Genomic DNA, 14074 nt, shown 5'->3' with positions numbered 1-14074 from the left:
TTCTTAATGGCTGTTTATATATGGCAAAATTAGGATCCTATTAAGATTTTTGTTTAGGTTAGGTCACATGGATGCTTTAGATATTAGATATGTAGAATAAAATCTTGTTGGTTTGTATTAGAAAAACCCTTTCATGACTTTTTTTAGGTGAGCCAGTTAGCAGAGGATCGTGGGTACTTGAACAAACAGCTTGGCCATCTGTCCAAGAGTCTGCGGGAACGTGAGACACAACTACAGGGACTTCAAGAGGAGTATCGCGTACTGTATCAGGCTCACATAGAGACACAAGCGAAGGTTAGCGTACAGATGTGGTGTTGTAGAGGGAGAAAACGGGGGCTAGATATTGACTGTCATATACATGTTTGATTACAAGTCAAAACAGTATTTTCAAGATGGAATTTTCTTGTCAGGATTCGTTCTGTTTTACATTAAGGGCATTTTCCATAACAAGATTTAAGGCTGTATCCTACCTTTACTTTGATTGCTTGTTTGATAGATGAGTGTTTATACTATTCTAATTGAAACTTACTGATGTCAGAATATCAAATATAATGATGTATCCTGACTTAACAAAAGAGTTCTACTCTTGGTTATAATAACTATTGCAAAAGAAGATCATTTTGACAAGGGGGGTAATTTTAATACATATCATTGGTAAAAGGTGTTATGTAACAAGTGGTATCTTCAGAAAGGCTTTCAGTATGATCCTCAAATGTATTTTACTTACATCCATTTATCTTTGTTTAGTTAATGGAAACAGAAAAGAAGAATGTATCAGAGGCAATCCATAGGGCTTCAACTCCACAACCTACAGACATCAAGGTTAAGTCAGAGGTCAGCGACACTGTAGAGGTCAAGGTTGTTGATGATGAAAAACCAACAGTTACTATTGATGCAAGTGAATTGGCAAGGATAAAGAACAGGTATGATGTAGGAGATTCAAAGTCTGCATACAGCAATGTATGTGTACAATAGTTACATATGTAGGATGGTAAATTAATTCACAATTCATATGAGATTTTATGAAACAAGTCTTTGAAGATGAGTGATGACAGTTTTAGTGTAAGGGTGTGACTGAATCAGTGACAAAAAACTGTCATTGTAAGGGGGAATAACAATGAGTGACATAGAAACTGTCATTGTAAGAGGGAATAACAATGAGTGACAAAAAAGTGTCATTGTAAGGGGGAATAACAATGAGTGACATAGAAACTGTCATTGTAAGGGGGAATAACAATGAGTGACATAGAAACTGTCATTGTAAGGGGGAATAACAATGAGTGACATAGAAACTGTCATTGTAAGGGGGAATAACAGCGAGTGACATAGAAACTGTCATTGTAAGGGGGAATAACAGTGAGTGACATAGAAACTGTCATTGTAAGGGGGAATAACAATGAGTGACATAGAAACTGTCATTGTAAGGGGGAATAACAATGAGTGACATAGAAACTGTCATTGTAAGGGGGAATAACAATGAGTGACATAGAAACTGTCAGTGTAAGGGGGAATAACAGTGAGTGACATAGAAACTGTCAGTGTAAGGGGGAATAACAGTGAGTGACATAGAAACTGTCATTGTAAGGGGGAATAACAATGAGTGACACAGAAACTGTCAGTGTAAGGGGGAATAACAATGAGTGACATAGAAACTGTCAGTGTAAGGGGGAATAACAGTGAGTGACATAGAAACTGTCATTGTAAGGGAGAACAATAATCAGTGATGAAGAAATTGTCGGTGCAAGGGAAAATAACTGAATAATTGGCAACTAAATGGTCTGTGTAAGGGGAGGTAACTCTGTCGTTTTTTGTGTGTTATAGACTTGGAGAGGTGGAACTTGCCTGTGTCCAGTATCAGGAATTTACTGGTCGGCTTGAAAGGACACTGACTGAGGAGCGTGACACCAGGATACAGATGGAGGAAGCTTTAGCTGCGAGTCAGGAGATGCTGCGAAAGGCTGGCAACCCTCAAGAGGTACAGTAGCATGGGATATTGGATAATATTTCGGCTGTGAAAGAGTTATATCTCGGCCGTGAAGGTGATATATCTCGGCCGTGAAGGTGGTATATCTCGGCCGTGAAGGTGGTATATCTCGGCCGTGAAGGTGATATATCTCGGCCGTGAAGGTGGTATATCTCGGCCGAGGAAGGTGGTATATCTCGGTCATAAATTGGACAATTAGATTCGAGAGTTATATTAAATTTTATTAGACAGCAAGCTTAGATTGTGGGCATTTAATGTGAAATGTTATAGAACTATAATGAAATAGTGTTCTTATCATATAAGAATAAAATAGAATTATTTTCTAATCATATAGGATAAATAGGTTTAGTGTTCTAATCATATAGGATAAATAGGTTTAGTGTTCTAATCATATAGAATCAAAAGAGATTAGAAAATAATATCACAAATGAATAGAGAAATGCTTGCTTCATATCAGGCATTTTTTAGGGATTTTAAAAATAATTCCATGTTAAAGTGATATCAAATTTTTAGAATGAGTATTATTTAATGTTTGTTAGTTGTGGTGATATGTTTCCCATTGTCTATACTAGACTGTAACGGCTAATGCCTGTTTCAGTTTCACATGGAAATTGGTGACGAGGATGAGGACCTGGCAAGGATCAGAGAACACAGTCCCATGTTGAGTAAGTCCCACTTCAGCCTGAACAATCTGTGTAACTCAGAAAATTAGGAATTTGATAAACTGTTAAATTAGACTGTTCATTCATAATCATATTTGCCAGAACTGTTTGTTTGTGTGAATGAGCATCTTTAACTTATTAATTCAACGAGGAAAAAAACCATACTGCAAATGTCATTTAATATTCAAGATGATTTTTGATAAAAAAAATACTGAGAAATTTCTTGTTTTGTATTGAGAAGCCATCCTAGTACTTCTGATTTGAATCAGACAGGACATTCCCTCAGTGGCAGACACAGTTCTGCAGTTAAAGTTTAGCATCTTGACATACCCCCTTTCCCTGAAAAAAGCAAAAATCTCCTAATTTTTGAAATACAACCCTGCTGGAGTGTTAAGGCTAAGAAGATTATCATACCAATTCCCCAGATCTCGAGTGTAGTTTCTTTGTAGTTTTAAAGCTGACTCTAATCAGAGTTAGACCTGAAGTCACAGACGATTTGTCTGGAGTTAATTGAAATATGTCTTTAGCTGAATCAGAAATGAATGACTGTGAATATGAAACTGATGACTAGAGGAAATTTCCACATCTTCATTCATGAAATTTAGACTGATTAACGTGTGGATTATTATATTTTAGTGCGACACGGATCTGGTTACTTGAGCAGGGTACAGCGCTGGTTACGTGTTCAACGGTAAGTGTTGTTTTCACTTGTGAAATATTAGATAAAAACAGAAGGAAAAGAAATATTGTAGATAGAAATGTCTTCATGTCTATCTTGCATTTTTTTTTTTTTTTGTTCTCAAACATATTTATTTTCAACTGTTGAACTGTAAGTTTTTACTTCAGTTATTTACTTGTCATTTCACATATCAAAAGTATTAGTTCAAAATTACCTTGCTTCATTTCTGGTTTATTAGACATTTCAAAATCAAATAAAAGAGGAAAAAAAACTAAAAAAGATAGAAAAACCAGAAATACATGAACATAAAATATTTACAGAGACAGCTGTTGTTTAAGGTGTATGTTGCTTTTAGTTGGATCCATGGTAAAGGTCACAATGCACTGTCATACTGCTACTAGGGTCAAAGTTCACCTATATGCTACAAGGTTTCTGCACTTTGAACCTGCTCCTATGTTGCATGCTAACGTCAAAGGTCAAGGCCAGAGTAACTGATGAAGTTTTTTCGTATGCCCTTTACTATACAATTAGGCAAATGCTTCTTTAAATGTTTAGACTTTTTTACGTATCACTGTACAGGATACAATATTGTTGTTAAATGAAGCCTGTTAGAATAACCAAGTATTGATATAAAACCTAAACATTGTTCTAATTCCGCAAAGATATTTTTCATAATTCAAAGAACCCAGCAACTGTTATCAATATATTGAATTCAGGTGAATATTTTTTTTTTTTAATTTCAATAGTGATGACAGTTAATTGACCTGATAAATATATATTCATTAATTAAAGGTCATTATAATACAGTGGTAATTTAGAAGCATTTTCAATGTTTTTTTAAAACTTGTTTGTCAGTGCATGGTCATTGCTGTACAATACATTTATATCCTGACCACTGTCTCAGCTTTCTCTTGCCTTGGAATGTCCAGATAAGATGTATGTGTGAAGCCTTTGGTTTGGTTTTGCCCCAGATGTTTGACTTATATAGAGTAAACCTTGATATACTGTCTGTCATAGTCTCTCCAAATATCAGGGGTTATGGTGATAAATTAAGATAAAAGAAATAGTGATGAAATGGGAAAGGTGACTTTTTAACATGTTGGAGGATGTGTGAGCTGAGAAGTAAAGTATGATTACAGTACTAAGGGTGTGTGAAATGACAGTATAGAGTAAGACAGGTGGGGAATGGCAGTATTGAGTAAGACAGGTGGGAAATGGTTATTGAGTAAGACAGGTGGGATATGGCAGTATTGAGTAAGACAGGTGGGAAATGGCAGTATTGAGTAAGACAGGTGGGAAATTGCAGTATTGAGTAAGACAGGTGGGAAATGGCAGTATTGAGTAAGACAGGTGGGAAATGGCAGTATTGAGTAAGACAGGTGTGAAATGGCAGTAAGAGGTGATGGAAATGATAGTAAGAAGGGATGGAAATGACTGTAAGAGATGTGGGAAATGAGAGAAAGAAGAAATGGAAATGACAGTAAGACAGATGGAAAATGACAGTAAGATGGGTGGGAAACAATAGTAAAAAATGTGGGAAATGACAGTAAAACAGGTGAGAAATGACAGTAAAACAGATTGGAAATTATCATCAGGGTGGTGGCAAATGACAGAGAGCTGGAAAAGAATAGAAAGAGATGTCGGTAATGACAGAAAGATGTGGGAAATGACATTAAGAAAACCGGGAAATTATTGTAATGGAGGTGGGAAATGACAGTAAGACCGGATGGAAATGACAGTAAGACAGAATGAAAATGACAGTAAGAGATGTAGGAAATGACAGTAAGACGGAATGGATATGACAGTAAGACGGAATGGAAATGACAGTAAGAGATGTGGGAAATGACAGTAAGACGGAATGGAAATGACAGAAAGATTGGATGGAAATTATAGTAAGACAGTGGGGAATGACAGTAAGAGATGTAGGAAATGACAGTAAGAGATGTGGGAAATAACAGTAGGAGATGTAGGAAATGACAGTAAGAGATGTGGGAAATGACAGTAAGAGATGTAGGAAATGACAGAGATGTAGGAAATGACAGTAAGAGATATGGGAAATGACAGTAAGAGGTGTAGGAAATGACAGTAAGAGATGTGGGAAATGACAGTAAGAGATGTAGGAAATGACAGTATGACGGGATGGAAATGACTAAGAGATGTGGGAAATGACAGTTAGAGATGTGGGAAATGACAGTAAGAGATGTGGGAAATGACAGTAAGAGATGTAGGAAATGACAGTAAGAGATGTGGGAAATAACAGTATGACGGGATGGAAATGACTGTAAGAGATGTGGGAAATGACAGTAAGAGATGTAGGAAATGACAGTAAGAGATGTGGGAAATGACAGTAAGAGATGTAGGAAATGACAGTATGACGGGATGGAAATGACTGTAAGAGATGTGGGATATGACAGTTAGAGATGTAGGAAATGACAGTAAGAGATGTAGGAAATAACAGTATGACGGGATGGAAATGACAGTAAGAGATGTGGGAAATGAGAGTAAATGACTTGAGTGACAGTATATGGATATAGTTACTTACGAGGTTTTACAAAACAGTAAGTATAAATAGGTCGAATGGTTTTTGGCTGTGCTAACTACAATCCTAGCTGCATGACGCATCTGTATACCCTTCCCTATATTTACTGCAGGGAATACTTCTGCCTTTCCAGCCGCCAGCTGAACCGTGCCATGAGGATGAGACCAGGGATCCGTACCATGATGTGGGCTTACTTTGTCTTCATCCATGTCCTCATGCTTGCCTGTGTCTTCGGATTTCTCTAAAGCCCGCTTCACGGTGGTCATTAACACTCTGAGACCGACAACATCCATCAGCTATGTGACGAACAGATGGAAAATCTTTCCCGATTAAGTTACAATATTTAGTCAGTCTCATCCATATGATAAAATAGGGTACTTTTTTATTAAGAGTACTTAATGTTATTTTAGACAGAAATGTTTAATCTCTTGGGGAAATTTGTATCATGCATGATTACCATTTTATTTCATAACATCTTATCTGATATTTGTTTGTAAATATCTGTTTACATTATAAACATCAGGATAATAATTCTATTTTATTTGTCCCACTTTTGCCTGTTAAAGAATCTCTGTGAATATTCTGTCTATATTGTGCAGGGACACAATTTTAAATTTGTTTTGTGTCCGTTATCGCTGCATGACAATTCTAGGACAGATTACCATAGCTACCTGTCTGTCCATTACAGAGGAATGTGTTTCAAATGAATGCAGCCTCTCACTGTTAAAACTGCCTTTAATATTAGCAATGTATTTGTCTTTGTGTACATAAAATATCTTAAATGTAAACAAGGAATTTGGTGGCTTGCATCTAAAGTGTGCCAAGCTCAAACGTTGCCGTAAAGGTCATTGTTAAATCATGCAATATTAGTACATTCCATTACAGATAATTTAGAGAGAAAAAAAATGTGTATACATGGAAAATGTTGGTGTGCAGATGTAAAAATGACATACATGCATTATATTTTTCATTACATCTAGTCTGGAAGTTCAAAAGTTGTGATGGACTGTAAAATAAAATTTTCTTGTAGATTTAAAAATTACATTTCTTAAGATTGTAAATAGTCATTGTGATGTGGGATGTCCAGTTTTTGTCACATGAACAGGCACCACAAAATATATCCTAATTTATTGTTTTGAAGTCGAACCTCCAGTTCTATAGAAAAACTGATTCCTGTCGATATCATGATCCAATTTGATGTAAATATTGCGCATTTATTAAAATTTTGTTCAACTTCAGAATTTGGATAGAAATGAAGTATGTATTTGTGTAGATAAGATCAAATTGTAAAGATTGAGGTATAAAATATTGTAAATACTAGATCACCTTGGAGACTATATTAATACAGAGCACTTGTTGAAGATACTACATCACAAATAGATTTTTTGAAATTGATTAGTTTTATTTAAGGGGGGCAGTGATACATTTCATGAGTTGTGATGGTATAGTTTTAGTGTTATATTGTTAAACTGGGCCTATTAGCAAATAAACTATTAGGTGCTCGATAATATTTAAGTTATGTAGAAATACATAGTGTTTACAGAGTATATGATCTCTCCTATGGTGTTTCAGTTCGTTTCATTACCAAGAGGTATATGATGACCATCTTTGATTTTGAAAGTTTGAGTATCTGTCACTTTAGAAATAAAAGCATGGGTAAATAAATCCATGATTGCAATAGATGTGAGGTTGAATGAAAGACAGAAGAATGAAATGGTTTTTTTTAAATGATTTTCTTGTTCTGAATCAACAAAATGTTTGCATTAAAATCTGGGTTAGTGATATGTTTGAAGAATATGTTTAGCTTGTTAGGAATAGGCATATCAAGGTTTTTAGGGTGTCTTTTTTTTTTAGAAAATTGAACCAAAATGAGTACTCTTATACAGGACTGAATAAAGGAGTAAAGAATAAAGTGGACGATTTGTAAAAATTTCGATTTTTATTTAGGAAAAACACATAAAGTTATTTATTTTCATATAACTTTTCATGCATTGTTGTTAACCTTTATGTCCAAAAGTGATAAAGACTTAATAGATTAACAATAATTTTACTAGTACTGGTTTTTACGATGTCATTCATCCATAAAATCAAATGGAAACCAAATAGATTTCATTTTTTGAAAAAGCAGGAGGTTTTCGTACCACAGCAGGATCTGATTATACAGTAGTTCATGGTTCTCGTTGCCTGCAAATGAATTGGTTTGAGATATAAGTTTATTATAAACAGGAATAAATAAGATATAAAACAAACATGTTTTAAATTCAAATTAGCCTTATAATGACCTTTAATGGCCAGGTGTTTGGAGGTGGGTTTCCATGGTAACAGGGAAACAATAATTTATTCAGATGACAGGTGTTTAAGTCAAACACTCCAGAAACAGACCCTATTCACAGATTTTCTAAATACATAATATTAGAAAGAATGGCTTTGTTTTGTCTGTAAATATCATTGTGATATAATGCTATGGTTTTGTTATTTACTGTCTATGCAATATATCAAGACGATGTGAAACTGTGGTATATTGGTACATGTATGTGAGTCTGTGTTTTACCATTGATGAATGCATGTTCAGTGATAATCCCAGCCTGTTGTTTAAACATACTTACAATAAAACTCAAAATCGCCTCTATACCGCATGTATAGAAGTATGATTCTGGCATAAATTAGTACCTATTTACTTTCTTGTTCAGGAGGAGGTGGTCTGGTCACAAGTAAAAGCTGTGAGAAATTATCAGTTTACTTTCAGCAATATACGATGGTAGTAAGAGAAGATTTTCATAGACAATATATACCTCTACACCTGTGTGATTAGTGAAATACGATGGCAGTAAGAGTTAATTTTCTCTGATATCATATACCTCTACATATCTATGCAGTATGTATAAATGTTTATTTTAGTATGGCTGGTCAAACTTTAAAAGCTTGTGATAATGAACTGTTCAGAATTTGGGAACATGAACTAATGTTTATAACGATTTTGCAAATATAATGAAATTTTTGAGACATTGACTAACTTGCCTAAAATTAAAATGAACTGATATTTATTTCATATATACAAAAAATGGATTCTTTTTTCTTTTCTTTTTTTTTTTTTTTTACATTCCTTCTGTTTCCTTTCAAACATTCCACTTGTACTTAAATCATTTTCATCTGATGTTTGAATGCTTTGATGTTAAATTCTGTGTTTATTAGTAGCTGAAAAGGTACAGATTATTCCTCAATTGATATCCCAGAAAACTTCACCAAATCTACTTTATACCTGGTTTAAACTGCATTCCTCTTAATATCATGACATGGGTAAATGTGATATTAAACAGAACATGAAATTAAACAAAAATGTTCACTGCATTTACTAATTATAAAGCGAATAAGGTACCATATTTACATATTAAGGAGAAAATATAGACTACAACAGTAAGAGAGGTGACCAAATACAAAGATTTATGAATGAAAATTTCATTTATTTGCTAAATGATAAAATAGTATTTCAGAAATATTATTTTTTTATCAATTTTATTGTTTTACACACTAATTTATATACATTTGATATGACAGGCATATGGACGTTTTCCTTCCGTGAACAGATCTTGCTTTGCCAGAGAATATTACCTGTTAAAGATGTTAAGGTTATCATTTATGATTTATTTACATGTTTGACTGGCCATTTGCTGAACATAGCATTGATTTTGATAAACAATGACTTACAATAAATAAATCATAGTTCAGCTCTTTAATTTTATAATTTCAATCATGTTTAAATTATTGTGATTTCAATGGCACTGCAAGAAGAATATTTGATTTAGAACATATTGTAAAGTTACATTGAAGTTGTTCTCTATTCTTGTTCATGCTCCCTCCACCTCAGGGTGGGGATTCAAGGCCTGTGTGGGGCAGTCGCCAGGCAACAGGTCGGTGTTTTTTCTCTAGAAAATCTGGCTTTCCTCCACCACCCGTACCTGGCACATCCTTAAATGACCTTGGCTGTTAATAGGACATTAAACAACAATAAACCAAACCTCACATTTCACTGTATTTAATATATATTGAGTGCAGATTGTTGTCTGCCTTTATCAAACTGTGAATGATTTTAATATATCTATTTATGTACATTAATTTTACATTAGCTGCATGTATTGGAGTTGAACTACTTAAGGATGTATACCATCATACTCCAATACAAATTTCCCTTCCAAAGAGTTCCAAAAAACAGACTTGTACAAAAACAAAAAAACCTCAACTTTTATAATGAATTACCGGTATATCAATTGAAACACAGTGTTGTTTGATGATACTTAAGGGAGGTAATTCTTGCACACAATTCGATGTAAGGAATATTGTACCATATAACCTTAAATCAAATTTACTGGTATGCATTGTGTTAAAATATATTAGTAACAGAAGCCTTTCATAGGACGGCTGATCAGGTGATGATTAGGAGGATATTTTGATAATGTCTGCCATCCGTGATGGTGAAGGGTTGTGATAGTTTGGGTGAGAATGTGTGAGATTGATTGTAAAATTTTGTGATGACAGAAAAAATGTTTGTGAAAAAAAATAAATGACAAGTGAATGATTGAACTTCAGTGTTTAGTTTTATCATTTTATATTAGATGGGAGAAATGCAAATTTTTTAAATGAAATCACAACATGTAACACATTGACAAAGTCCAGCAAGCAAAAAAAACAAGACTGAGGTGGGTCAGGTGGGAGATGACCCCAGCTTGATATTTTAAATTTCCAGATCCATTGTAACAGCACTAAGCTCTTACTTTGGTTGTAAAACAATTTATCAAAAAAATTTTAGGTCATCTGATGGAAGAGTCAAGATGACCTATAACTATTGTGTTTTGTCCATTGTCGTGCGGTGTGTGTAAACTTTTTCTTTAAAACCCTACTCCTCTTTCTGAACTATTAAAAGTTCATATGTAAGATTAAATTATTCAATATTGTGCGAGACATAAGTCAGATGTTTCATCATAATTTATCTGCCTTTGTTAATTTATTACCGACATCTACTGTGAACAATTATGTATTGACCAGTGGCCAGAGGCATACTGTCCTTGCTGATCTACTACACATGTCCTAACTTAGTATATTTATACATTTTTTAGGTCACCTGAGCCAAAGACTCATTGGTGACCTATTGCCATCATGATTTGTCTGTCGTCGTGCGTCGTTAACTTTTCACATATTCGACTTCTTCTCAAGAACCACTGAATGGATTTTGACCAAACTTGGCACAAAGCATCCCCATGGGAAGCCGCTTCAAGTTTGCGTAGAAAAAGGGTGAAGGCCATATGAAATTAAGTTGAAAAAAGTGATAATGTCCCCTTTGGGGCCCATAAGGGGTGTAAAAGGGGCCATATGTAAAAAACTTCTTTAAATGACTTCTTCTCAAGAACCAGTGGATGGATTTTGACCAAACTTGGCACAAAGCATCCCCATGGGAAGCCGCTTCAAGTTTGTGAAGAAAAAGGGTGTGGCCCCAATAGGGGCCGCAGGAAGGGGAAAAAGGGGGTAAAACTAGGTAAATCTTTCAAAATCTTCTTCTCATGAACCAACAATCAGATTAAATTTATAACTGATATTTAGGGTCCTTATGGCAAGGTCTACAAAGTTTACGAATGAAAAAACATCGGGTCAAAAACGGCCCCACTAGGGGACGCTCAAAAGGGTCGAAAATTCAACTTTGACCAATTTCAACCAAATTTGGTAGAAAGCATCCCTTAGTGAAGGACATATGAAATTAAGTTGACAAAATTGATAATGCTCCCTTTGGGGCCCATAAGGGATGTAAAAGGGGCCATATGTAAAAACCTTTATGACTTCTTCTCAAGAACCAGTGGATGGATTTTGACCAAACTTGGCACAAAGCATCCCCATGGGAAGCCGCTTCAAGTTTGTGAAGAAAAAGGGTGTGGCCCCAATAGGGGCCGCAGGAAGGGGAAAAAGGGGGTAAAACTAGGTAAATCTTTCAAAATCTTCTTCTCATGAACCAACAATCAGATTAAATTTATAACTGATATTTAGGGTCCTTATGGCAAGGTCTACAAAGTTTACGAATGAAAAAACATCGGGTCAAAAACGGCCCCACTAGGGGACGCTCAAAAGGGTCGAAAATTCAACTTTGACCAATTTCAACCAAATTTGGTAGAAAGCATCCCTTAGTGAAGGACATATGAAATTAAGTTGACAAAATTGATAATGCTCCCTTTGGGGCCCATAAGGGATGTAAAAGGGGCCATATGTAAAAACCTTTATGACTTCTTCTCAAGAACCAGTGGATGGATTTTGACCAAACTTGGCACAAAGCATCCCCATGGGAAGCCGCTTAAAGTTTGCGAAGGAAAAGGGTGTGGCCCCAATAGGGGCCGCAGAAAGGGGAAAAAGGGGGTAAAACTAGGTAAATCTTTCAAAATCTTCTTCTCATGAACCAACAGCCAAGATGGACACCCTGGCCTCTGTTTGGCTAAGACATTTTGGACTTCCTCTCAAGAACAACTGGATGGATCATGTGCAACATTTTAAAATCCCAGATTATTGACATATATTTCTCAGGTGACCGTTAAGGCCCCTTGGGCCTCTTGTTCATTAATTGTAACACAACACAATCAAAATATTTCTTGATTATTGAAATTTACCGAAGTCCAGCGATAGTCTTGCCATCAAGTTGATTTTTGTTTTATCAAATTGTACATCTTTACCAATCACAAATAAGTTTCATGGTTTTATATATCTTTAGCTCACCTGGCCCAAATGTCCAAGTGAGCTTATGCCATAGCGCGTCGTCAGTCGTCCAGCCGTCCGTCTGTCCGTCGAGCCGTCCAGCGTCCGTCAACTTTTCATTTAAACAGCTTCTTCTGAAATACCGAAAGGCATAGAGTTATCATATTTGGCTGGAAGGTCCCTTTGATGAAGCCCAACATAACTAGCAAAAAGAAATGACCTTGACCCATATTCAAGGTCACAGAGGTCAAATGTGTTAAAAAATTTAAATGACTTCTTCCAAAATACCAGAAGGCCTAGAATCATTATATTTGGCTGGAAGGTTCCTTTGATGAAGCCCAACAAAGATTGCCAAAAATAAATGACCTTGACCCATATTCAAGGTCACAGAGGTCAAATATGTTAAAAACTTTTAAACGAATTCTTTCAAAATACCAGAAGGCCTAGAATCATTATATTTGGCTGGAAGGTTCCTTTCATGAAGCCCAACAAAGCTTGCCGAAAAAAAACCAAAAAAACATTGACCCATATTCAAGGTCACAGAGGTCAAATGTGTTAAAAAATTTAAACGACTTCTTCCAAACTACCAGAAGGCCTAGAATCATTATATTTGGCTGGAAGGTTCCTTTGATGAAGCCCAAAAAAGATTGCCAAAAAGAAATGACCTTGACCCATATTCAAGGTCACAGAGGTCAAATATGTTAAAAACTTTAAACGAATTCTTTCAAAATACCAGAAGGCCTAGAATCATTATATTTGGCTGGAAGGTTCCTTTCATGAAGCCCAACAAAGCTTGCCGAAAAAAAAACAAAAAAACATATTCAAGGTCACAGAGGTCAAATGTGTAAAAACATTTAAACAACTTCTTCCAAAATACCGGCAGGCCTAGAATAATTATATTGGGCTACTATGTTCCTCTTATGGTGTCCTACAAAGTTTGCTAAAAGAAATGACCTTGACCAATCTTCAAAGTCACAGGAGTCAAATGTGTTAAAACGTTTACACAATTTCTTATGAAATATCGAAAAGCCTAGAATCATTATATTTGGCCAGTATGTTCCTTTTATGAAGTCCAAGAAAGTAAAAGAAATTACCTTGACCCATATCAATGTCACAGGGGTCAAATGCGTTAAACGTGGAACATATGCACAGATATAGTAATGTTGGTCATAAAGATCCAGATGAGCGATACAGGCCCTCTTGGCCTCTTGTTTATAATTACAAAGGGACATAATGAACTATATATATATTTTCATAGATGATGTCAAATTGTAACTAATTTGAAATCAATTTTATACAAAGGGACGAATGAACTATTAAAAGTTGATATGTAAGATTAAATTCTTCAAAATTGTTCTAGACATAAGTCAGATGTTTCATCATAATATATCTGTCTTTGTTGATTTAGTACTGACATCTACTGTGAACAATTATGTATTGGCCAGTGGTATTCTGTCGTTGTTGATCTACTACACATGTTCATG

At 35.2% G+C, this 14074-nt stretch overlaps 1 protein-coding gene across 1 annotated transcript in view; it reads left to right on the top strand.

The window, feature by feature from the left end:
* Nucleotides 1–6329, top strand: part of LOC132543809 (extracellular matrix-binding protein ebh-like) — a 43775-nt gene extending 37446 nt beyond the window's left edge. Inside the window, exons 15-20 of the mRNA XM_060207328.1 lie at nt 148–294; nt 748–923; nt 1822–1975; nt 2583–2649; nt 3283–3337; nt 5977–6329. Coding sequence (XP_060063311.1) covers nt 148–294; nt 748–923; nt 1822–1975; nt 2583–2649; nt 3283–3337; nt 5977–6109 — 732 coding nt within the window. The 3' untranslated portion in view covers nt 6110–6329. The remainder of the gene's footprint in view (nt 1–147; nt 295–747; nt 924–1821; nt 1976–2582; nt 2650–3282; nt 3338–5976) is intronic.
* Nucleotides 6330–14074: the final 7745 nt, after the last annotated feature.

Source organism: Ylistrum balloti, unplaced genomic scaffold, assembly GCF_031769215.1.
Source record: "Ylistrum balloti isolate Yb309-2 unplaced genomic scaffold, AGI_CSIRO_Ybal_v1 Utg369766, whole genome shotgun sequence".
Classification (NCBI taxonomy): Eukaryota; Metazoa; Mollusca; class Bivalvia; order Pectinida; family Pectinidae; genus Ylistrum; species Ylistrum balloti.
This window is presented reverse-complemented; position numbering and strand designations above follow the sequence as displayed.